Source organism: Hippocampus bargibanti, linkage group LG03, assembly GCF_051943395.1.
Source record: "Hippocampus bargibanti isolate YZ-2025 linkage group LG03, ASM5194339v1, whole genome shotgun sequence".
NCBI classification, from domain to species: Eukaryota; Metazoa; Chordata; class Actinopteri; order Syngnathiformes; family Syngnathidae; genus Hippocampus; species Hippocampus bargibanti.
The window spans coordinates 1,093,559-1,116,495 of NC_142736.1; the positions used below are offsets into that span (position 1 = coordinate 1,093,559).

A 22,937-nucleotide genomic window follows, 5' to 3' on the forward strand; every position below is an offset into this window, starting at 1 on the left:
GTTGATCTGTGTTGATGGCAAAATTACAAGGAAAACACATAAATAACGCAATGGTGAATCCTTGTGTGTTGCACCAAGACTACTATTTGATACTAGTTGACACAAATTCCCAGCAGTCAAATCAGTCCATTTCCAACGGAGCTTGGACGCCAACTTCTGCATTTTCTGGGACGCTACATTGGAGTCCAGATGCCTCAAAATGACACGGAATGACTTCTTGAATCGATGTCAAACATGTATGCTTTCCTCTTCAGAACTATTTGAATCCTATTCATAACTGGATGAGTAACAAGAAAGCATCTTCTCCGAATCTGAAGCCATTGTTTTGACTCTAGTGCAAGGCAAGACGTCCTGACGTGACATCATGAACAAGGGGGCGGGACCTTCTGAAACTCGGCATCTCCGGGGTCATTTTGAAGTTTTGCGTTTGACTAAAAATTTCAGCCTGCGTTTTGGGTATTTTAGATGCTATAAAATGGTTTTCTAATGTCAGTTAGGAAAAAAAAATGGTGTCGGTTGTCCTTTAAAGATATTGGCAAAACACAGCAATAGAAGGTGGCCTTGGAAAAGGTGTATACATCCAATAGAGACGGACGGCATTTGTGACCTTGGGTCGCTCTGCTCAGCCTTGTTCTTTCACTCCAAGTTGACACACACATGGACCTTCCTCCTTTTGTATGGCTTCTTTTCTCTTTCTTTCCTTGCCCAGCGTTTGCCGAATACGCTGCAGAAAACGGGATTAGCGTGACGACGAGAGTGGGTAACACCAAACGGGGATTCTCCTGACCCGGGATGCTGGTTCAGAGGCAGACTGGGCCCAGTCGCTAAGCTCTTTAGAGGATTTCTTCGTGTGATAAAGACGACACGCATTCTAATCTGATCTCCAGATTGCCACTGTCAGAAACGCTAGATGTACATTTCAAGGCGCATCTGCTACACCAAACCCGCAATAGGGATGAATTGCCTTTTTGGTTGTAGCCAATGTCGTTAAAGTCCAAGTCGGATTTAGAGACAATTAAATTATGCAGATGGTTCAATTTTCATAATCAGGTTTATTTATTCATGAGATCACTATGGTCTTTCAATGGATTGTTTTAAAATGCTAATTTAACACGAGATGATGTGGAAAAAAATATATATATATATATATATATATATATATATATATATATATATATATATATATATATATTTGCTTTGCTGCTGTGAATTGTAAATTTCTCCACTGCGAGACTAATAAAGGCAAATCCAATCCATGCAATCCAATATATATATATATATATATATATATAATATATATATATATATATATATATATATATATATGTGTGTGTGTGTGTGTGTGTGTGTGTGTGTGTGTGTGTGTGTATATATATCGATATAACCGGACTATCGATATATCCGATCCTGCGGGCATGTAATTTTCTCCTTTCGTTCATAGAAATAGTATCGTAATAAGCAGTACTATCGATATAACCGATATCGATATAACGAGACTTTACTATATATATATATATATATATATATATATATATATATATATATATATATATATATATATATATATAGTGGGATGAGAATAATCCGTTCCCAGGTCCCCATAAAACATAATGTTCTACTTTCTAATTTTCTAAGCCTTAAAACTATACAAAATATACCTTATTTTATGTATAATAAATGTGCTATAGTATTATGATTATATACACAGAGAGGTGGGGTGGAAATAAAAAAAGAAATAAAAAGTGGACTTGAAACTAAAATAACAGCAGGAGTGAGGTGTTGTATGTCTTTGTGTGCCCTGCGATTGGCTGGCAACCAATTCAGGGTGTCCCCCGCCTCCTGCCCGAAGACAGCTGAGATAGGCTCCAGCAACCCCCGCGACCCTAATGAGGAATAAGCAGTACGGAAAATGAGATGAGATGATATGAGATCATTTTACTTTTTGTGGTATGCACTTTTTTATCTCTTAAACTACACGCACACACATAAACACACTGTGTGAGTAAAAAGTGTGTGTATCTAAGTGAAATGAAAATACACACCAACAAATCATTTTGGGTGAAGTTGTGAGGACCTCTCTGAAACTTGAACAGATGCATATATAGACCCTCTAGAAGACTTTAGAATGAAAAACTTGTGAGGACCGGCCAGAAGGTCCTCACTTGTCAAAAATGTCCTCACTACGCATTGTATAAAAGGTTAGTGGTCCTCACAAGACTAGCCATACAAACACACACACACACCCATATCCTGTGATCAAAACAGAGATAGCTTGATAGTTGAATAACTCAAATAGGTAAAAAGTTAACTAGCTAGCTAATAGATAATTAATAGCTAGATAGCTAATAGATAACTCATGGATAGTTAGCTAGATAGTTGAATAACTCAAATAGGTAGAAAGCTAGCTAGCTAATAGATGATTAATAGCTAGATAGCTAATAGATAACTCGTGGCTAGTTAGCTAGATAGTTGAATAACTCAAATAGTGGGACATTCTTAAGCATTCTCCGGTGTGATCTTTGCTTTTGTCTCAACAGCAATTGGAAAACCTGATCAACTGATTTTGGACGCTCGCGTTGTCACCTGTCACAGCCTTTTTTTTAATACTGGCAATGATACGTTAGACATGCTAATCCTAATCCAGTTACAATAATCCGTAATTATGTAAATGCGAGAATACAGTGTGTGTGTGTCTGTGTGTGTGTGTGTATGTGTGTAAATATCTGAATGCATTTAAATAAATAAATAAAAACGATATATTAAAAAACTGTTTAAGACACAGACAGAGAGAGAGAGACATTGAGACAGACAGAAGCAAAAAGACAAAGAGAGACACAGAGAGAGAGAGAGCGAGAGAGACAGAGAGGCAGAAAAACAGTGAGAGACTGAGAGAGACGGACAGAGAGAGGCTGAGTGTGTGAGACAGGGAGGCAGAAAGAGACAGAGACAGATGCAGACAGAAAGTTACACAGGCAAAAAGAGAGAGACAGAGAGGCAGAAAGACAGACAAAGACAGAGACAGACAGAGAGACCGATAGAGGCTGAGTGCGTGAGACAGAGAGACAGGGAGGCAGAAGGAGAGAGAGACAGAGACAGATACAGAGGCAGACAGAAAGTTACAGAGGCAAAAAGAGAGAGACAGAGAGGCAGAAAGACAGACAGAGACAGAGAGAGGCTGAGTGCGTGAGACAGAGAGACAGGGAGGCAGAAAGAGAGAGAGAGAGAGAGACAGATACAGAGGCAGACAGAAAGTTACAGAGGCAGAAAGAGAGAGAGACAGAGACAGATACAGAGGCAAAAAGAGAGAGACAGAGAGGCAGAAAGACGGACAAAGACAGAGACAGACAGAAACACAGAGACAGAGGCAAAAAGATAGAGACAGAACGAGAGAGGCGGAAAGACAGAAAGAGACACAGTGAAAGACTGAAAGAGAGAGAGACAGAGAGAGGCTGAGTGAGTGAGACAGAGACGGACAGAGACAGACAGAGTGAGAGACACTCAAAGACAGAGACAGACAGAGACACCGAGATAGATAGAGAGACAGAGTGTCAACCCCATCCTGCTGGAGCCAGTGTTATCATAGGCTGAAGAGTCGCTCAGGCAAAGGTTGACCTTGTCTCGTCCCTCCACTCGCCTCGACGATACGCAAGCTGTCAACTCCGACAGATCTTCTGCCATGACGCCGCGCATTTCCACTTTGGATTGCGACCATTTTCAAGACTGCATTTTTTGTTCTGTTTTCAATTCTGGATTCTGTGGAATTCCCTGTCCATTGTTGGACATCCCCTTAGCGTCCACTGCGTAAGGTTGGACATTTTATACTTTGGTTCATTCACAACTCAGGAACTCCAAAGCCAGTTTGAAGCCAGTCAGTCGCTAAGACATTAGCTCTCTCGCTAACATGCCGTAGTTCCACCGAAAGACCCAACGTCCAGATTCTCGCTTCCTCTCTTGAGCCAAGCAAAGCGTCGGACTTGCAACCTTGCAGATACGATGCCAGCCCTCCTGGCGTCCTCCGGCATGAAATCGGGACTCGCCGAGCCGGTCCACAGCGCCTTGCCCATGCCGCAGTTCCCCGGCAGATCGGCGGCGCCGCTAAAGACACAAATTCCGTCTCCCAGCCAGCCGTTGGGCTCGGGACGTCCGCGAGGTCCCGCTCAGATCCGACAAAATGCTCAGGTCAGGACAAAACTTCATACTTGTGTCAAAGGGTTGCTAGCAAAGTGTCAAAGAGTTGCTAGCAATTGGTCTATGGCTCATCACTGTTTCGCACTGACCTATATTTCAATGTCTCTCTCTCGCTCACTGTCTGTCTCTGTCTCTCTCTGTCTCTGTCTTTGTCTCACTGTCTCGCTGTCTCTCTGTTTCTCTCTCTGTCTCTGTATCTCGGTGTCTCTGTCTGTCTCTGTCTTTGTCTGTCTGCCTCAGTGTCTGTCTCTCTTTATCTGTCTCTCTGTCTGTATATGTCTCTGTCTGTCTCCCTCTCTCTCTCTCTCTTTCTTTCTATGTCTCTCTTTCGCTTTCTCTCTATGTCTCTCTCTGTCTCTCTCCCTCTCTCTTTCTCTGTATGTCTCTCTCTTTCTCTCTCTGTCCCTCTGCCTCTCTGTCTCTGTCTGTCTCTCGCTTTCTCTCTCTGTCTGTCTGTCTATGTCTTTGTCTATGTCTCTCTCTCTACCTGTCTCTCTGTTTCTCTCTCTCTTTCTGTTTCTCTGTCTCTCTCTGTATCTGTCTCTCTTTCTCTCTCTGTTTCTCTCTGTGTCTCTGTCTCTCTGCCTCTGTTTGTCTCTGTCTCTCTCTCTCTGTCTTTCTCTCTGCCTCTCTGTCTGCCTGGCTGTATGTCTGTCTATGTGTCTGTCTATGTCTCTCTCTCTGCCTCTCTCTCTGGGTCTCTAGCTTGGTCTCTGTCTGTCTTTCGCCTCTGTCTTTCTCTGTTTCTCTCTCGCTCTCTGTCTCTATCTTTCTGCCTCTCTGTCTCTCTCTCTCTGTCTGTCTGTCTGTCTCTCTCTCTCTCTCTCTCTCTCTCTCTCTCTCTCTCTCTCTCTCTCTCTCTCCGTCTCTGTCTGTCTGTCTGTCTGTCTCGCTATCTCTCTGTGACTCGAACGCTTTTTATTGCTTCTCTCCCTCCCCACGGTGCTGATAAAGCATCCGTTTTCACCCTCGGCTGGGTTAACCTTTGACATTGCTGGCCCGTTCATATATATGCTATATACTCGGCTCGTTGTTGGGCTCTGATTGCACTGGTGAATGTTTGTTTATCCTTCCCTTGAGGGATTCGCAATATTGTGCTGTTGTTTTCGATTTAACGTGATTTTTTTTCACATTGCAAAAATGTGTCAGTGATGTTGCTTGAAGACTCTAAATTGTGAATGGCTGATGGTCAGTGATAGATCATATTTATAATTGATAATTTGTCATATTTAAAAGTTCCATGCTTAGCTGGCCAACCGAACAATAGGCCCGCAGTAAAGGCGCAGATGGCCCGTTAACCTGTTGGAGATCTGGCCTTGGACAGAATTTAGGACTTGGGGAACTCCTTCGTCACAGGAGTAATTTAGGACTTGAAAGTCCCTCACAGGAAGAGCTCATTAGCCAGCTTACAAATGTATCAGTTCATGGAAAAGACAACCAATTAAAAATATCTATGTTTTATTGCTTACAGCTGTTGGTGCTTAGAACGTCAAGGGCCGTGGTATTCTAATCAAGAAAAGTATGTTTTACTCATGTATCACTTTAATTTACATATACAGTAAAGTCTCGTTATATCGATATTCAAGGGAGTCCGAAAAATATCGATTATAACCGGGACTATCGATATATCCGACCCTGTTTGCATGTAATTTTCTCCGTGCGTGCATAGAAATAGTATCGATATAACCGGGACTATCGATATATCCGATATCGATATAACGAGACTTTACTGTACTCTCAATGAATAGCTTGGGAGATGGCTGTAGAATTTGGCCGTCTGTCTTGAACGGCTGCGTCCCCTGCAGGCAGTAAAAGACAATCTTTCTGTGTTTGAGCCTTTGTCTGCAGTGTCCGATCGAACATGTCTGACAGTCAGTCAATATTAATGACAATCGCCACATGCTGCGGACATGAGATCAACTCTACAACTTGACTGAATTTTTTGGTTTGTGTGCGGGTATATTTTGAGCGGGTGAGAAAAATAGCCATCGCGACCACTTCCTCTATGTGACATACCATCGCAGCCATATAATTAAGAACCCTTCGTACCCTTAAAATACATCACCTTCAAAGGCAATTGTAAGCCTAAAAAGGAACCCAATGTCAGTGCAACGCAATCCCATTAAATCAAATCCCACGCTGGCCATCACGTGAAGATACAATCTGTCTCCACAAGGGGCCGTCAGTGTGTTACTATGTTGATTTCTACCAAAATGATTTTTGGTCCACTGAGCATTTGACTTGGCTCCAAAGCCAAAGGCGACATGTTGTAACAACGCACACCTGTAAAGGAGCACTTAATCCGTCATGCCGCCAGGGCATGTGAGAAGATCCCCTCCATGTTTACAAGCCGGAGAAGACGTCACTATCCGGAGCTATGGAGCCACTTTACACGGTCTCTTGTGTGAATTTCCACTTTCCTGAAGACCGAAATGCAACGTTGTCGCCCTCTGGTGTGTCTTTTGCTTATGACTAAATCGGCTAAATATGACTTTCCTGGGCCATAGTTTTTTTGTAATTTATTGACTGTATTTTCCGGTGTGTAAGGCGCACCCAAGAGCCTTTTGCTATTTCTGACATGAAGATTGTTGCATCGTTCACTCGACCTAGAAGTTAATAGATAGAAAGCTAGTAAGCCAGCTAGTAGATAGCTAATAGATAGCCAAAAGATAGTTAGCTACGTAGCTAGCCACCTATATAGCTCTATGGCTAATAGCTAGCTAGATAGTTAGTTAGGGTGTGTCGAGAAAGCGTCCCACAATGCATTTTGGGGACTTTATTTCATCTGAAAACACCGTGTTGATGGCGATATTAGAAGGAAAACTACATAACGCCATGGTCAATTGTTGTGTGTCGGAGCCAATTGCGCTAACATGCATAAAGATGGTGTAAGTTGACACAAATTCCCAGCGGACAAATCAGCCCATTTCCAACGGAGCTTGTGCGCCATCTTGTGCATTTTCTGGGCGCTACATTAGGACTTCAATGACGGCTCGAATTGATACGGAAGGACTTCTTTAATCGATTGCAAACATTTATGCTTTCCTCTTCAGAACTATTTGAATCATATTCAGAACTGGATGAGTCACAAGAAAACATCTTTGAATCTGAACTCTCTGAAGCCATTGTTTTGATTCTGGAACAAGGCAGTTTGTGAAGGAGTATCCTGGCGTGACGTCACGAACAAGTGGGCGGGACTTTCTGAATCCGTCCAGTTTTGAGCTCATTTTGTGGCAGTTTTGGAACACTTGAAATCATTTTTTTGGTGTTTTGCATTTGACTAAAAATATCAGCCTGTGTGTTTTGGCTATTTTAGATGCTATAAAACGTTTTTCTGATGTTAGGAAACGAAAAAATGGTGTCCTTTAAGTGATGAAAAAAAAAAACCTCCTTTCGCCATAAAATGTGATTGAAATTTTGAAATAAGATGCGACACGAACATTTGTAAAAATTCTGTACAAAGGCTCTGTTCACTTTCCTCGAAAGCACGGCATAATTAAGAAACACTTGACCCCCCCCCCCCCCCATCTCCAACACCCCCCCCCCCCCCACACACACACACACGACCACAGGAAATTATTTGTCCACGTGACTGCTCGATAAGAGCCTCTTTTCTTGATAACTATCTTTTCCCGAAAAAAAAAAAAAGCCATCGCCTGTGTAAATATGCGCTTTATTAGGGTCGCGACGAAGGGTCAATTCGGCCCGCAAGCTGAATTGATCTCATACAAAACATGGAGTGGAAAGCTGAAAAGGGCTGAAAAGGGCTCATTGTTTGCTATTTTACAAACGTGATCGTCGTATTAATGATATATTGCTGACAGGTCTGCAGCCGACATATTAAAGTCACTTTTTTTTTAAATTAATCTGTTAGATGACAGTGACATTGAGGTCCATTAATAAAACATCCTCCATTATTATGGGATGTGTCATTTCCTTACCTTGCCATTGCGCTCATTTAAATGATCTCAATCAGGCATGATGTGACAAGGGATTCGATTTCCCTGGACGTAAATATCTTGTAATTTACTTAATGAAGTAATTATTTTTGGACCAAATGATGATAAAGATATTTGGGATATAATTAATTTTGAAATCTCTATTTAAAGGACAACCGACACCATTTTTTTTTTGTTTCCTAACTGACATCAGAAAAACGTTTTATAGCATCTAAAATACGCAAAACTGATATTTTTTTGTCTATTCCCCGCCCCCAGTCTTCGGTTAAAGCCACGTGATTGGTCAAGATCGCAGCACTGAGGGGAGGTGGGTTAAACATTAAAGAGACAGGCAGACGACAGAGAGTGACAAAATGCATAGAAAACAGTAAAATTTGGACTCATTTCAACTGTGATAGTTCAAAGGCAGAGTGTCGACTGCAAGGTTAAAATTCCCATCAATCAGGCTCCACAAATAACCCACACAAGCCATCTATACACTTGATGCAAAAAGCTATCAACCCAGCTAAACAAACACAATTGATGGCAGAGAAAGCACCTCCAAGGGATCATTCCTCAAGATGGTGAAAGAAGGCTACGTTCCTCATCAAGTGTTAAATGCTAATGAAACGGCCACTCCATTCCATCAAGCCATCTACGACCATCACATAAATACAATCAATAAAACGACCTTATTATATAGTACAGTTTGTTTCTTTAATTATAATACCATAGGACATTTATTGTACATAAAATAAGGAATTGTTTATGTAGTTTTAAGTCTTATATTTTAAAATTAAAACGTTGAAAATTATGTTTTATGGGGACTTGGGAACGGATTATTCTCATTTCAATGATTTCCTATGGGAAAGTAATTTTTGGGATACACACTTTTCCACCTTAAACACTGCCTGGGAACCAATTAAGTTCACAGTGTCACTGTACTATTTTTCTTGTTAAAAATGTTTTTTTTTTTGCAGAGGCTGGAACGGATTAATGACATTTACATTCATTTCAATGGGAAACTATGATTTGTATCACAGAACCTGTTAAATTTGTAAGGAAATACACCACCACCGTGTTCGTATATGTGTACGGTGATTTATTTATTTTTTGTACTCAAATAAAGCCGCTAATCATATTTCCGCTTGATTTGAAAGGATGCAAACGATCCAATCACATTTGTCTCCAGTCATGACCTCATCTGGGCCTAATGCGTCTCCATCAGATTCCACTTCCTGTCTAGCTAGCTGTCCCCGCGCCTTCCTGCGTGAAGTCATTGCTGAGTATAAGCGTATTAATTAACGCTCCAGCATCTGCTTCTCCTGATCTCAAGCATCCTGTCATTGATCTCGCCTCCAAGGTGCCTCTGCCCGCCTTCAATTTGCTCTCCCTTCTCTGATTTCCCTACACGACGTTGGCGTAGACAGGAGGGTCATTGTGAGTGGCGTCCACCGGGGAAATGAACTGCCGAGGCGCTTGAACTAACGCAATCAGTTCAATCATGGCGGGGGGGGGGGATAAGGGGATGAAGAGTATGGGTTCTGTAGGGATTGGTCGCCGAGGCTGAAGTCATCCTCCCCAGGGGTCGGTGGCCAAGGTCACCTCAGGCCGAGAGACTCCTTGTAAACTGATATGACCTCTGCAGAGACGCGGTGATGTCAGTCTGCTGTTCCCTTTATTTGACGCAGTGAAGTACTAAATGTCCAACACGCTTGGGAATACGAACAAAGAGCTCAAAATGTAGACCGGATGTCCAATCAGAATTTCAAAACGGATTCAGTTTTGGTTTCTGTTGTAGCCTGCATTTAAGGGTTTGACAAATGTGTACAGTGATACCTAAGCATACGAACTTAATTGGTTCCCAGAAAGTATGTGTGAGGCAAAAAGGTTGTCTGCCAAACATTTCTTTCCCATAAGAAACCATTAAAAATGAGAATAATCCGTTCCCAGGTCCCCATAAAACAGAATTTTCTATTTTCTAATTCTCTAAGCCTTAAAAGTACACAAAATATAGCTTTTTATGTATAATAAATGTGCTATGGTATTATACTTAAAGAAATAAACTACTGTATCATAAAGTCGTTTTATTTTTTTACGAAATAAACCTTAAAACTACACAAAAGATACCTAATTTTATGTATAATAAATTGTATTGTAATTAAAGAAATAAACTGTACTGTATAATACTCATAATTATTTATTTATTTAGTTAGTTATTTTTGTGGTGTGGCTGTTATTGTTGACTTCCTATGTTTATGTATGTATTTATTTCTTTATGTATTTATGTATTATTTATTTATTTTAACTTGTATATTTATTTATTTATGTTTGTATTAATTTATGTTGTTTTGTGAATTTATTATTTGTTTATTCATCAATGTATTTTGTGCATGTATTTCTTTATGTATGTCTTTTATTTATCTATCTATCTATCTATCTATCTATCTATCTATCTATCTATCTATCTATCTATCTATCTATCTATCTATCTATCTATCTATCTATCTATCTATCTATCTATCTATCTATCTATCCATCCATCCATCTATCTATGTATGTATTTATGTATTTATTTATTGCAGCGTGGCGTGACTGTTATTGTTGACTTCCTGACATTTCCAGCACTACTTTGGTTCAAGCGGCTGGAAGTGATCAAGCGTCCCCGTTAGTGTGGGAACTTGGAGTGAATCTTGGGCATTTCCTCCTCAAATTTGAAATTCAACTTGTCATTTGTGGTTTGGTGGCATGCCGGCTGTGTGTTTGTGTTTGTATATGTGTGTGAGAACGCACAAGGGGGGGCTGGAACAGGCTCAAACGGAGCGCTGTTTGAAAAACACACACACACACACACACACACACACACACACGCACATTCCTGTTTCAGTGGTTTTGTGAGGTCCGGATAACTCTAGATAAGGAGTGAGGACCACCGTTGCTAATAAGTTTGGAGAAGAACTAGTGTTACATTTGAAGACTAAATGTCAGCCCATTTGCCACTTCAACTTCTTTAAAAAAAGAAATATAAAGTGGACATGAAACTGAAATAACAGCAGGAGTGAGGTTTCTGAATGGCTACATTCAAAGTCCTCACCCCTGTTGTGAATTTGGTTAAACTATCGTTTCACTTTTTGTGTTATGAACTTTTTCCTCTCATTAATCACGCGCACACACACACATAAACACACACACAGTGAGTAAAAAGTGTGAAATGAAAATACACACCAAAAAAATCATTTTGGGTGCATTTGTGAGGACCTCTCTGAAACTTTAACAGATGCATATACAGACCCTCTAGAAGCCTTTCGAATGAAAAACTTGTGAGGACCGGCCAAAAGGTCCTCATTTGTCAAAAATGTCCTCACTATGTATGGTATAAAAGGTTGGTGGTCCTCACAAGACTAGTCATACAAAGACACACACACACACTCAAGACGTTGAGAAATTCTTTTGGTGACGAACGCTCCGTTCGCATCCCCCAAAATACGCGTCGGCACAGCTGCAGTGTGTTGTGGGACGCTGCCGCTCCTCCCAAAATAAATCTGGGCTCTTTTTCATAAATGGAGGAAGGATTGAAAACCGAGGTATCACTGTACTACATTGAAAGGGAAATACTGTCGAGGTTCTTTTTTGAGGTTTTTGGGCCTCTTGGGGGAGTTTCTTCACTGTTGTCAAGGGTCACCACCAGTCCAGTTGCGAAGTGAAGGGGGCGGGGCATGTTCACATTGAAGAGCAATAGGACAATATGACCATCGATGAGAAGGTTTCCTTCAGCTGTCATCTGTACTTCTTTGAAGGTGTCGGATGTTTCGCTATGCTTACAACAGACTTCTTTGATCGTTACCACGTGATACCAGAGCAAATGGGGCAATCAGGCCAGTCGTAGACCATTATCAGTCAGGACAACAGAAGTCATCAGCGTAGCCTCAGGGAATAGTCGTCTGCGTCAGCGAACAATTTTTTTTTTGCTGGTAGTTTATGGCCCTATATATATATATAGCGCTACAGTCCAGACGTGGCGGTGCCAGACTCTACTATGATTGGTCCCTGCTCTCAGGTTCGGGGGAGCAGAGGACTAATCTCTGCGACTACACTGATTGCTTCCATTGTCCTGACTGATTACCTCTATTGTCCTACTTGATTATCGGCTGTCCTGATTGCCCCATTTGCTCTGGTAGCATAACTAAGCCTATGTTGCCTAAAAAGTCGGTTGTAGGAATGATCCAAATGGAACGTCACCCCACCATGGTGATTTAGTGAAGGGTTTTGCTGTGTTATGAAAATCGCTTCTTTTACTCCCTTTTCAAAACGTCTATTTTCTTACTCGAAGATTTGAACCTCATTGTCGTCAAATGAGTGGTTGCTAGCTTTTAGGTGCATATGTACTGCAGATTGAGGCCCACTAGTATTATCACTGCCATGTTGATCAAGTCTTTGTTGAGAATTTGTTTAGTCTCCCCAATGTATTGTGTGTTGTGGGTGTCCTCGAGGGGAGTGGGGGGGGTCCCCCCACTCCTCCTTCCTCTTTGAGTAAATTTGTTTTGGTCGCCGAGCGAGGCTTTAAAATTGGAGAGTAGCTGGAGATGCTTAGCCACACCCCTTCCTGAAACCCCGCCCCTAATCCCGCCCCCAGGCTGATAAAGACCTCCGGTACTCGGCAATGAAGTCCTTCCTACAAGGTGGCATTCGCTCATGCTTGTTTCTTGCTCAACTTAATTTTTTTCCTCGGTGGATTCGGATTCGTACTTTTTTTTTTTTGCTCAGCTTTAAATATGAAGCAGTGGCACCCCGCTGTGACGGTTGACACTTAGGACCACGTGGCCCGGCTGCTGTTCTTCTTCCTGTGAGGCAGGTGTGTGCGTCCGTCTAGGAAAAAAAAAAGCATAAAAAGAGCCAGCATGAGTTTGTTGCTGTCGCGTTTGGAAGCAAAGAATTATTATTATTATTATTATTATTATTATTATTATTATTATCATTATTATTTTTGAATGTGATATAAATTTATAAAACCATACTTGTACAGTCAGGATATTTTTCAGTCCGAGTCTGTCATTTTTTTGTATGTTTCCGTGATCATGACCTTTAACCTTTTGTTTAAAACTCATTCACTGCCAGACGTGCAAAAAAAAAATACATTTCACGTCATAGTTGTATTGAGGTCATCCCGTCTACTAGATATCTAATTTTAAATTAATAATACATTTCACTTATAAGCGCCTTTCAAAACTCTCATAACTCAAATAGATAGAAAGCTAGATAGCTAATAAATAGTCAGCCAGAAAAGCTAATAGCTAGGTAGCCAGCTAGATAGCCCGCTAGGTAGCCAGCTAGATAGCCAGCTAGGTAGCCCGCTAGAAAAGCTAATAGCTAGATTGCTAGATAGCTAATAGCTAGATTGCTAGCTAGCTAATAAATAGTCAGCCAGAAAAGCTAATAGCTAGATAGATAATAGATAGCCCGCTAGGTAGCCAGCTAGATAGCCAGCTAGAAAAGCTAATAGCGAGATTGCTAGATAGCTGATAGATAGCTAGCGAGATAGCTAGCCAGATAGCTAGCTAGTAGATAACTAACAGTCAGCCAGTCAGCTAACAGATAGCTAATAGACAGCCAGCTAGCCAGCTAATAGATAGCTAGCTTGGGGGGGGAGGACATTGTTTACAAGCCGTTGTTTTTTTAAGCTAGTGTTCAATGTTATTATTCAAAATATGCATTGTCACACTTTTTTTTCCCCCTTAAAAGCGGACGGACGTCTGGAAAAAAAAAGCGGTCAAACGATTTGGAGATGAGGAACCACGTCGCGCTCGCTTTGCAACAACTGGAGACACGGATGTGTTGCCACCAAGCGAGAATGCTTGATTGTTTGCCGTCGCTTGAGCTTGTTTTGTTTTTTTTGGGAGCTTCCGAGCTTATTTCTAATGGAGTTGACGTTTCCCGCTCGCTCTCCCTCTGTGGGGCTCCTCAGACGTTTGGTCCTTATCTGGATCGGACGCAGAGGAAGACGAGATGGAAGCCCAGTAGGTTATTACCACAGTCCAAAGATGAGTTGATAAGAAGGCCGCTTTAATTACGCGCTGCTAGCGTCCACGCGGTGCGGCTAACCGAATGCCGGCTTGGGGTCAGTGTGTATTTTGTGACCAAGAGATTACAAGCTTGCACACTTATTATGAAGTGCAGTCAATTCTGCATAATCCCTTCTGGTCCGAAATTGACCGATTGGACGTTTGTCCCATAAATGCTACTCTCCGTGCGCTCGCTAACATGTTTTGAGGGACGGAATTGAAGGGAGATTTGTACTCGCGAGTTATCCTACGAGGCTTCAAATGTACAGGGGATAAAAGGCAATGTTTTCCCTTTCACCAGGGGGCAGCATTTGCCTTTTTTTCCATGTTAGCGCTTTGTTGCAGCTTCATCTGTTGTTAAAACGTGATAGAAATCAATAAGAATGTATTGCGTTGTTCTCTACGGAAGAGGATTAGCCCGACTGAAACAAAATAAAGGATGGCAAGATTCTGACTTTATTCTCAGAATTGTCACTTTAAAGGACAACCGACGACTCCGGCCGGACAAGTTGTGTCCATAATTTGTAAAATCTTCTTCGACTGAGCATATTTTAATAAGATTCCAGCGCATATAGCTATATTTTACCTTTCAAGACTCGCGCTGAACATTCAGGAAGTCTTGTTTTTGAGTTGGTGACGAGTCCGTACGTGACGTCACGAAAGGACCACCCACTGACCGTGAAAAGGACGCATTGTCACATAGTCCTTCCATCACGTCAATGTATTTTGCTGGAGTTGTTTGGTCTGGGGACCTCGTGTTGCACCCAAAAGCCGCCAGAGGGCGTCCAAACGCCATTTAAGAATTTATCAGCCTGTGGAAACGGAGGTGGCCACAGGATGTCGCCATTTTGTGCCTCTTTTTTTGTGCGAGATTGTTGCCTCAAATTAGCCAAAAATAAATTATTTAATCGATTGCAGACATGTATGCTTTGCTCTTCAGAACCATTTGAATCATATTCATCACTGGAAGTGTAACAAGAAAGTATATTCTCGGAATCTGAAGCCATTGTTTTGATTCACAAGCAATGCAAGACGTCCGGGTGTGACGTCACGAAATGGGGGCGGGACTCACTCACTCACTCACTTTAAAGTCAGAATTCTCGCTTTGAAATCAGAATTCTGAGAATAATGTCAGAATTTTCACTTTAAAGTCAGAATTCTGACTTTAAAGTCACTCACTTTAAAGTGAGAATTCTGAGATTAAAGTCAGACTCTTGCCAACCTTATTTTTTTTTCTTCAGTGGCCCTCATCGTCTTCTGTCGTTCTCCAAGTGACCACAAAGTTTCCGGCAACTGAACTCAACACTTTTTTTTTCTCACGTTTCAGTCTCAGGGAGCCATTTGTCCCGACCGAGAAAGACAGAAAGTTTGACTTCTGCTTGTACAGCAACAGACTTTTGGAGAACCAATACAGAAACTTTCAAAAGTGTCTCATGTAAAATCCAGGACATCGTCTACATGTCATCATTTTGAAGCGTCGGGTGCAAGTGGACCTATTTTGAGAGATACGTTGCCCCGCCCCCCTCTTCGTACCGCAGCAGTTATTTTCAACCCCGTCCGTCTGCGTGCTTCCTGATAGATGCTTCCCATATTCCAAATTGCAACGCCAAGTAGCGCGGTTAGCGATCCCACGCGTTCTCCCGAAGCCGCGCCGCGCTGCTTTCATGTGCCCGAGCGGTGACATGACGTTCGGAGTTCTCTGCGGTCCCGAGCCACTTCACAAGGATGTGTTTGTTTCAACAGGAAACACAAGCACCATGCGGAGAAAGTCATCCCGAGTCGTAGCAAGGGCGGGGTGAAGGGGGCTTAGTGGGAAAGTCAACGACCCACTTTTTTTTTTTTTGATATCCAGGGAATCGATGAAAAGGTTTCTTCAGCTGTCATCTGTACTTCTTTGAAGGTGACCGGCGTTTCGATTCTTATCGAAGAGGCTTCGTCGACAAACTAAAAATGTTTCTATTTCTATTAAATACATTTTACTCCCCTTTTAAACCATCTATTAAAGGACAACGGACAAAATTTTTTTGGTTTCCTCACTGACATCAGAAAAACGTTTTATAGCATCTAAAATACACGTAGGCTGTTCCCAATTTTCCCATTGTGGTACGAATAAAGGTTTTCTGATTCTGATATTTTTCGTCAAATGCAAAACACCAATGAAAACGAGTTAAAGTGTCCCAAAACTACTTCAAAATGAAATCAGAAATGGCCAGTTTCAGAAGGTCCTGCCCCCTTGTTCGTGACATCACGCCAGGATACTCCTTCACAAACTGCCTCGCTCCAGAATCAAAACAATGGCTTCAGATTGGGAGAAGATGCCATCATCCAGTTATGAATATGATTCAAATAGTTGTGAAGAGGAAAGCATAAATGTTTGCAATCGATTGAAGAAGTCCTTTCGTATCAATTTGAGCCGTCAGGACTCCAATGTAGCGTACCAGAAACTGCAGAAGATGGTGCCCAAGCGCCGTCAGTCATAGACCCCATACTCAGGCAGGACAATAGAAGTAATCAGTGTAGTCTCAGGGAATAGTCCTCTTCTCCCTCTCAACCTGAGAGCAAGGACCTATCATAGCAGATATATACTACCAGCAAAAATGTTAGTTGGCTGACGAAGCCTCTTGGATAAGAAGCGAAACGTCCGACACCTTGACAGAAGTACAGATGACGGCTAAAGAAACCTTTTCATCGATGTACCACTCTTGTACGACTGAGAGCTTACACAGACGTATATCCAGAGAAGAAGATAACGACATTGGAGGACAGATTGCGCTCAACGTTAGCGATTCCTTTCAATGTTGCGTGTGAGGTCGTAAAGATTAACGGTGTATGATGTTCGCGTGAAACTTCCGGGAGCAATTCGGTGCCATGCGGTTTACACAGGTGTGTGGCCGAGAATTGTAAACACCTGACTCGCGGGTTTAAGCGCTTGACGACCGAAATCAATCCCCGCGTGGTTTGGTGTTCATCCGCCCAAAACTCGTCCGCCGGCCACCGTGGCGCTTTGTGGTTTGGTTCGTTTGCCGAAAACTACTTGTTATGTCAAGATTGTATTGTCGCAAATTTAATGTTTGAAAGGTTTGTTAGCTAAAGCGTTCGTAAACCGAGGTATCACTATACTTTTGTTCATGTGACCCTCTTGTGTTTACTTACTGTGTGACTGACGCCTCCCTACTTCACCTGGTTTTTAATCACAAACCCAACCCTTCTATTTACCGGCCTGAACCTACTTCAAAGAAAGGCGACTTAGCCACAATGGCGCGTTGAACACTGGCCTTCTTTAGCTCCACGACAAGCCGACTGCGTGACTTGAAAGCAGTTCGCTTAATCCGGCGGGAAAGGATTTACCAGACCCTGAACGCCACTCAACTCTCATTTTGTTTTTAACGGGCTTTTGCGATCGATTCAAAATTGCTTGTGATGGTTTGCGTGTGTAATGGACGCTCCCGCGGCGTGTATGCGTGCGACGGGTGAGACGCTTTGATGTGAACACCTGTTGCACGCCGTGACGGCAGCACTGATTCGTCTGTCGAGTAACGCCACGACGAAGCCGGGCTCTGTTTGCAGTGTAAACAGCGTAGAAACAGGATGGCAATCGTGTCATACGCGTCACTGTTCACCGTCAGCCTTCGATGCCTGCGTGTTCATTCAGCTTCGTGGACTAGAATTACAAATGTTTGAAACCTGCTATTCAGATTATATTAATACCTCTGTTGAAGAACCCCTTGGTTTACGAACGTTAAATTAATGAAAACCTTGGCATACAAACTATTTTTCGGGATACACACATGAGTGATGTGTCTTTCGCGAACGAGCCCGTTCTCCGAACAAGAAAATGGCAGTCGGCTTGTTTTGGTCCTCTATTCCCCGCCCCCAGTCTTCGGTTAAAGCCACGTGATTGGTCAAGAACGCAGCAGTGAGGGGAGGTGGTTTAAACATCAAAGAGACAGGCAGACGACAGAGAGTGAGAAAATGGATAGAAAATAGTGACATTTGGACGAGTTTCTACTTTGATAGTTCAAAGGCAGAGTGTAGACTGCAAGGTTAAAGTATCATCAATCATACTTCACAAATAACCCGCACAAGCCATCTGTACGCTTGATGCAAAAAGCGATCAACCCAGCTCAACAATTGATGAGGAACAAGGTAAAATTATCACAGAGAAAACACCAACAAGGGATCATTCCTCAAAATGTTGAAAGAAGAAGGCTACGTTCCTCATCATGTTTAATGCCGATGAAAGCGGCCAATCCATTCCATCAAGCCATCAACGACCATCACAAAGGTCAATAAAACCACTTTATTATACAGTACGGTTTATTTCTTTAATTATAATATCATAGCACATTTATTATACATAAAAGAAGGTACATTTTGTGTAGTTTTAAGGCTTATTTAGTTGAAAATGATGTTTTATGGGGACCTGGGAACGGATTATTCTCATTTTAATGGTTTCCTATGTGAAATTAATTTTTGGGATACACACTTTTCGCCTCACGCACTCTGTCTGGGAACCAATTAAGTTCGTAAGCCAAGGTATCACTGTATTCAGATGCTTGCTTTGCTCCCCCCAATCCCTTTGACCCCGCCCCTCCCTCCAGGCAGTGAAGGGTCTCTTTTTGTCCCCAAGGGGGGGAGTGATGTCAGCATTGTGGCCCATTGAAAGCAGCCGCCATGTGCGCCAAGATGAATGGCCCCCAATTTGAATACCACGGCGATGTACGCCGGATCGGCTACCAAACAAAAGAGAGAGAGAGAGAGAGCGACTCTCTGCTCACTTCAACCGCGTTTTATTAGCGTCATAAAGCAGTTTGTAGCCATTTTTAGCTAATGTACTTTTCAAGTGTTAATGGGCTTTGAAAAACGGGGCAGGATGTGACCATGTTGTTTTGGTTGCTTCACAACTCAGCGTTTTAAGCAGCGACGTCGCTTCTGTGCCCCCCCCCCCCCCCCAAACCTCCCCCCAAACCTGCAGATCTACACAGACTGGGCCAACCACTACCTTGCCAAATCTGGACACAAGCGCCTGATCAAGGACCTCCAGACGGATGTCGCGGACGGGGTGCTTCTCGCCGAGATCATCCAGGTTGTAGGTAAGTGAAGCAACTTTGGAATTGACGGCGGGAATGCGGCTCACTGCGTTGTTTATGGTTAGAAATCACATTTAATTGCATTTACAAGCAAAATCAAGAAAAAAAACTGCTTTCTAATTTTACTTCAAGCTAAATTGTTGGAGATGCTTAAAGGACAACCGACACCGTCGGAAAAGTTTCGTCCATAATTTGTAAAATGACTTCTACTGAGCGTATTTGACAAAGATTCCACCGCATATTAAAGCTATATTTTACCTTTTAATTTTTGAGTTGATGATGATGCCTGACGTGACGTCACTAAAGGCCCGCTCCTGACCAAGAAAGCGACACACAATGCATTTTGGGTACTTTGTTTGGTCTGAAAACTTTGTGTTGATTCGTGTTGATGGCAAAATTACAAGGAAAATGACATAAATAACACCACGGTGAATCGTTGTGTGTTGCACCAAGACTACTATTTGATACTAGTTGACACAAATTCCCAGCAGACGAATCAGCCCATTTCTAATGGAGCTTGGTTGCCATCTTGTGCATTTTCTGGGCACTGCATTGGAGTCCAGACGGCTTGAATTGATACGGAAGGACTTCTTGAATCGATTGCAAACATGTATGCTTTCCTCTTCAGAACTATTTGAATCATATTCATAACTGGATGAGTAACAAGAAAGCATATTCTCCGAATATGAACTCTCTGAAGCCATTGTTTTGATTCTGGAGCAAGGCAGTGTGTGACCAATAGTGACGTCACGAACAAGGGGGCGGGTCTTTTCTGAATCTGCCCAGTTCCGAGCTCATTTTGTGGCGGTTTTGGGACATTTTAATCATTTTTATTGGTGTTTTGGGAATATTACATGCTATAAAACGTTATTCTAATGTTAGGAAACAAAAAATGGTGTTGGTTGTCCTTTAAGGCTTATTTGGTCAAAAATTATGTTTTATGGGGACCTGGGAACTGATTCTTTTCATTTTTAATTGTTTCTTATGGGAAATAAATGGTTGGCAGATGAACTTTTTGCCTTAGATATACTTTCTTGAAACCAAGTAAGTTTGTACACTGAGGTATCACTGTATTTTGTGTAGTTTTAAGGCGTATTTAGTAGAAAATTATGTTTTATGGGGACATGGGAACGGATTATTCTCACTGTAATGGTTTCTTATGGGAAATAAATGTTTCGCAGACAAACATCCGACACCTTCAAATTTGTACAGATGACGACAGAAGAAACCTTTTTAGCGATGGACCATTCCTGTACGACTGAGAGCTTACACAGACGGACTAGAAGGAGCAAGGGGGGATACATTATTTCTGAGACCCCCCCACACCCCCTCACACAGTGTTGGCACAGTTGTCAACACTGAGCTGATGGCCTCCGTCTCAGCTGCTCCACGCTGGGGCTTTTAATGGACAGGAGGAATCTCTGACATCACAACCAGATCGTGTTTCTTGGGGGGGGGGGGGGGGTTCGAGTCATCAGCTGGAGCACCTCTGCTCCCCTCATTCAGCTAGACACATGAGCATCTTTTTCTGAATGGGGGGGGGGGGTGTTAAAGTGACAACGACCCTTTTCATTCTTTCCTTTTACTTTTTCTGTTTCTGTCTCCGTTTTCAGCCAATGAGAAGATCAATGACATCAATGGCTGCCCCAAAAGCCGCTCTCAGATGGTAAGTGATCTTCACCTGATTATGTTTTAATAATAATAATGCATTTCATTTATAAGCGCCTTTCAAAACTCTCAAGGTGACTTTACAGTCACAAGATCTGTTTTTCTGTGGGTGAGCGGCGACAGCCACACGCGCTAACGTTCACTCAGCCCGGCAATAACTCAAATAGAGAGAAAGCTAGCTGGCTAAGAGGTAAATAACAATAATAATAATAATCATCATCATCATCATAATAGATTTACAAACGCTCTTCAAAACTATCAAGGTCACTTCACAGTCACAGGACTAGTTAGATAGCTAGCTGATAGATAGCCAGCTAGCCCAGAGGGAGGAGTTTGCGAGTCATTTACCTTCCGAGTCTCGATTCAACATTTTGAATGGATTTCGACTTACGACCCTTTTGACTTACGACCGTTTGGTCGGAATGGAACTCGGTTGTAAGTCGGATGTTATTACCTGTATATGATCCGATTTGATCGATTCTTGACTGCAGTCGCACTGCAACAAAGATAGCGAGCATTTTTTTTTACGAATGCTTTTTACGAATGCTAGCTCCACGTCATAGTTTCAGTTGACATCACGAATAAATTTGTGAATGGCCGTGAATGAGCTAATAGATAGTTATCAAGATAGCTATCTAGGTATGTACCGTATATAATAGATCGCTAATAGATAGCTAATATATAGCTATTGAGATTGCTATCTTGCTAGATAGCTATATAGCTAACAGATAACTAAAAGACACTAAATTGATGCCAAAGCATTGGTGTAAAAATACGCGCACCCCTTTGACCTCGTGCTGTCACGCTAGCTGGTCGCTAAATGTGCTCCTCTGCGCAAGTGCAAGCTAGAATACTGATGGTTACCGTTTTGTATCTTTACGCTCGATGACCTGATCAGATTTTAGCATTTTTAGCACGTTTTCTTGACTGTGCCGGCGAAATGATAACGGGGATTCCCGAGGCAGGTCTGCCCCTCCGTTGAATGTGATGGCTCATAAAATGGGCCCGGGGGGCTATTTTTGGCTAGCAACAAGAAGACTGAAGCCTCTCAAAGCACCAGAGAGAGAGAGAGACAAGCAAACTGAAAAAAAGGGGGCTAAAGCACAGCTGATCACTGCCCTCTTTGTTATTGAAAGGCGTACATCGAGATGCATTTTTCACGCTATTAGCTATCGATATATATATCAGAACCAGAAAACCTTTATTCGTCCCACGATGGGGAAATTTGCAGTCCACAGCAGCAATTTGATAGGGGATGGGGTGTGGGTATGGGGCGGGGGGGGGGGGGTGAAAGGATAGAAAAACAATATATTCTAAGCATAGTAAAATAAAAATGTCAACTGTATACTGTAAATGTGCAAAATCAAGAAATACAAAGTGGACTTGAAACTGAAATAACAGCAGGAATGAGGTTTCTGAATGGGTGCATTCATAGTCCTCATCCCTGTAGTGAATTTGATTAAAATATTGTTTTACTTTTTGTGGTATGAACTTTTTCCTCTCATTAACCACACACACACACACACACACACACACACACACACACACACACACACACGCACACACAGAGTGAGTAAAAAGTGTGTGTATCCAATTGAGATGAAAATACACACCAAAAAAATGATTTTGGGTGAATTTGTGAGGACCTCTCTGAAACTTTAACAGATGCATATATAGACCCTGTAGAAGCAAAAGGTCCTTACTTGTCACTGCGTATGGTATTAAACGTTAGTAGTCCTCACAAGACTAGTCATACAAACACACACACACAATTAAACGCATAAAGACCCAACTTCTGGGTTTCATTCATGACGCTGTACAGGAGGCCATGAATGTCATACTTGAGATCGTCGCTCTGGGGCGTGAGCTCTCAAAAACGACTGGCAATTACCAACACGCGAGCTCAGTCTCTGTCGCCAAAGGAATAAACACGGAATGACGTGCAGTCCATTGAATCAACGGCTTCACTCTGATGTCATTCTTACACCAGAACA

The 22,937-nt window shown here is 42.2% G+C and overlaps 1 protein-coding gene across 5 annotated transcripts in view; it reads left to right on the forward strand.

Annotated features, from left to right (window-relative positions):
* Positions 1-22,937, forward strand: part of nav2a (neuron navigator 2a) — a 133,476-nt gene that overhangs the window by 39,380 nt on the left and 71,159 nt on the right. For 4 of the 5 annotated variants that reach the window (XM_088991440.1, XM_088991442.1, XM_088991444.1 and 1 more), the window contains 2 exons: positions 19,161-19,278; positions 20,889-20,941. In XM_088991440.1, coding sequence (XP_088847566.1) covers positions 19,161-19,278; positions 20,889-20,941 — 171 coding nt within the window. Of the gene's footprint in view, positions 1-12,830; positions 12,979-19,160; positions 19,279-20,888; positions 20,942-22,937 lie in introns of those variants that run through there. The other variant, XM_088991443.1, reaches the window with a different exon arrangement.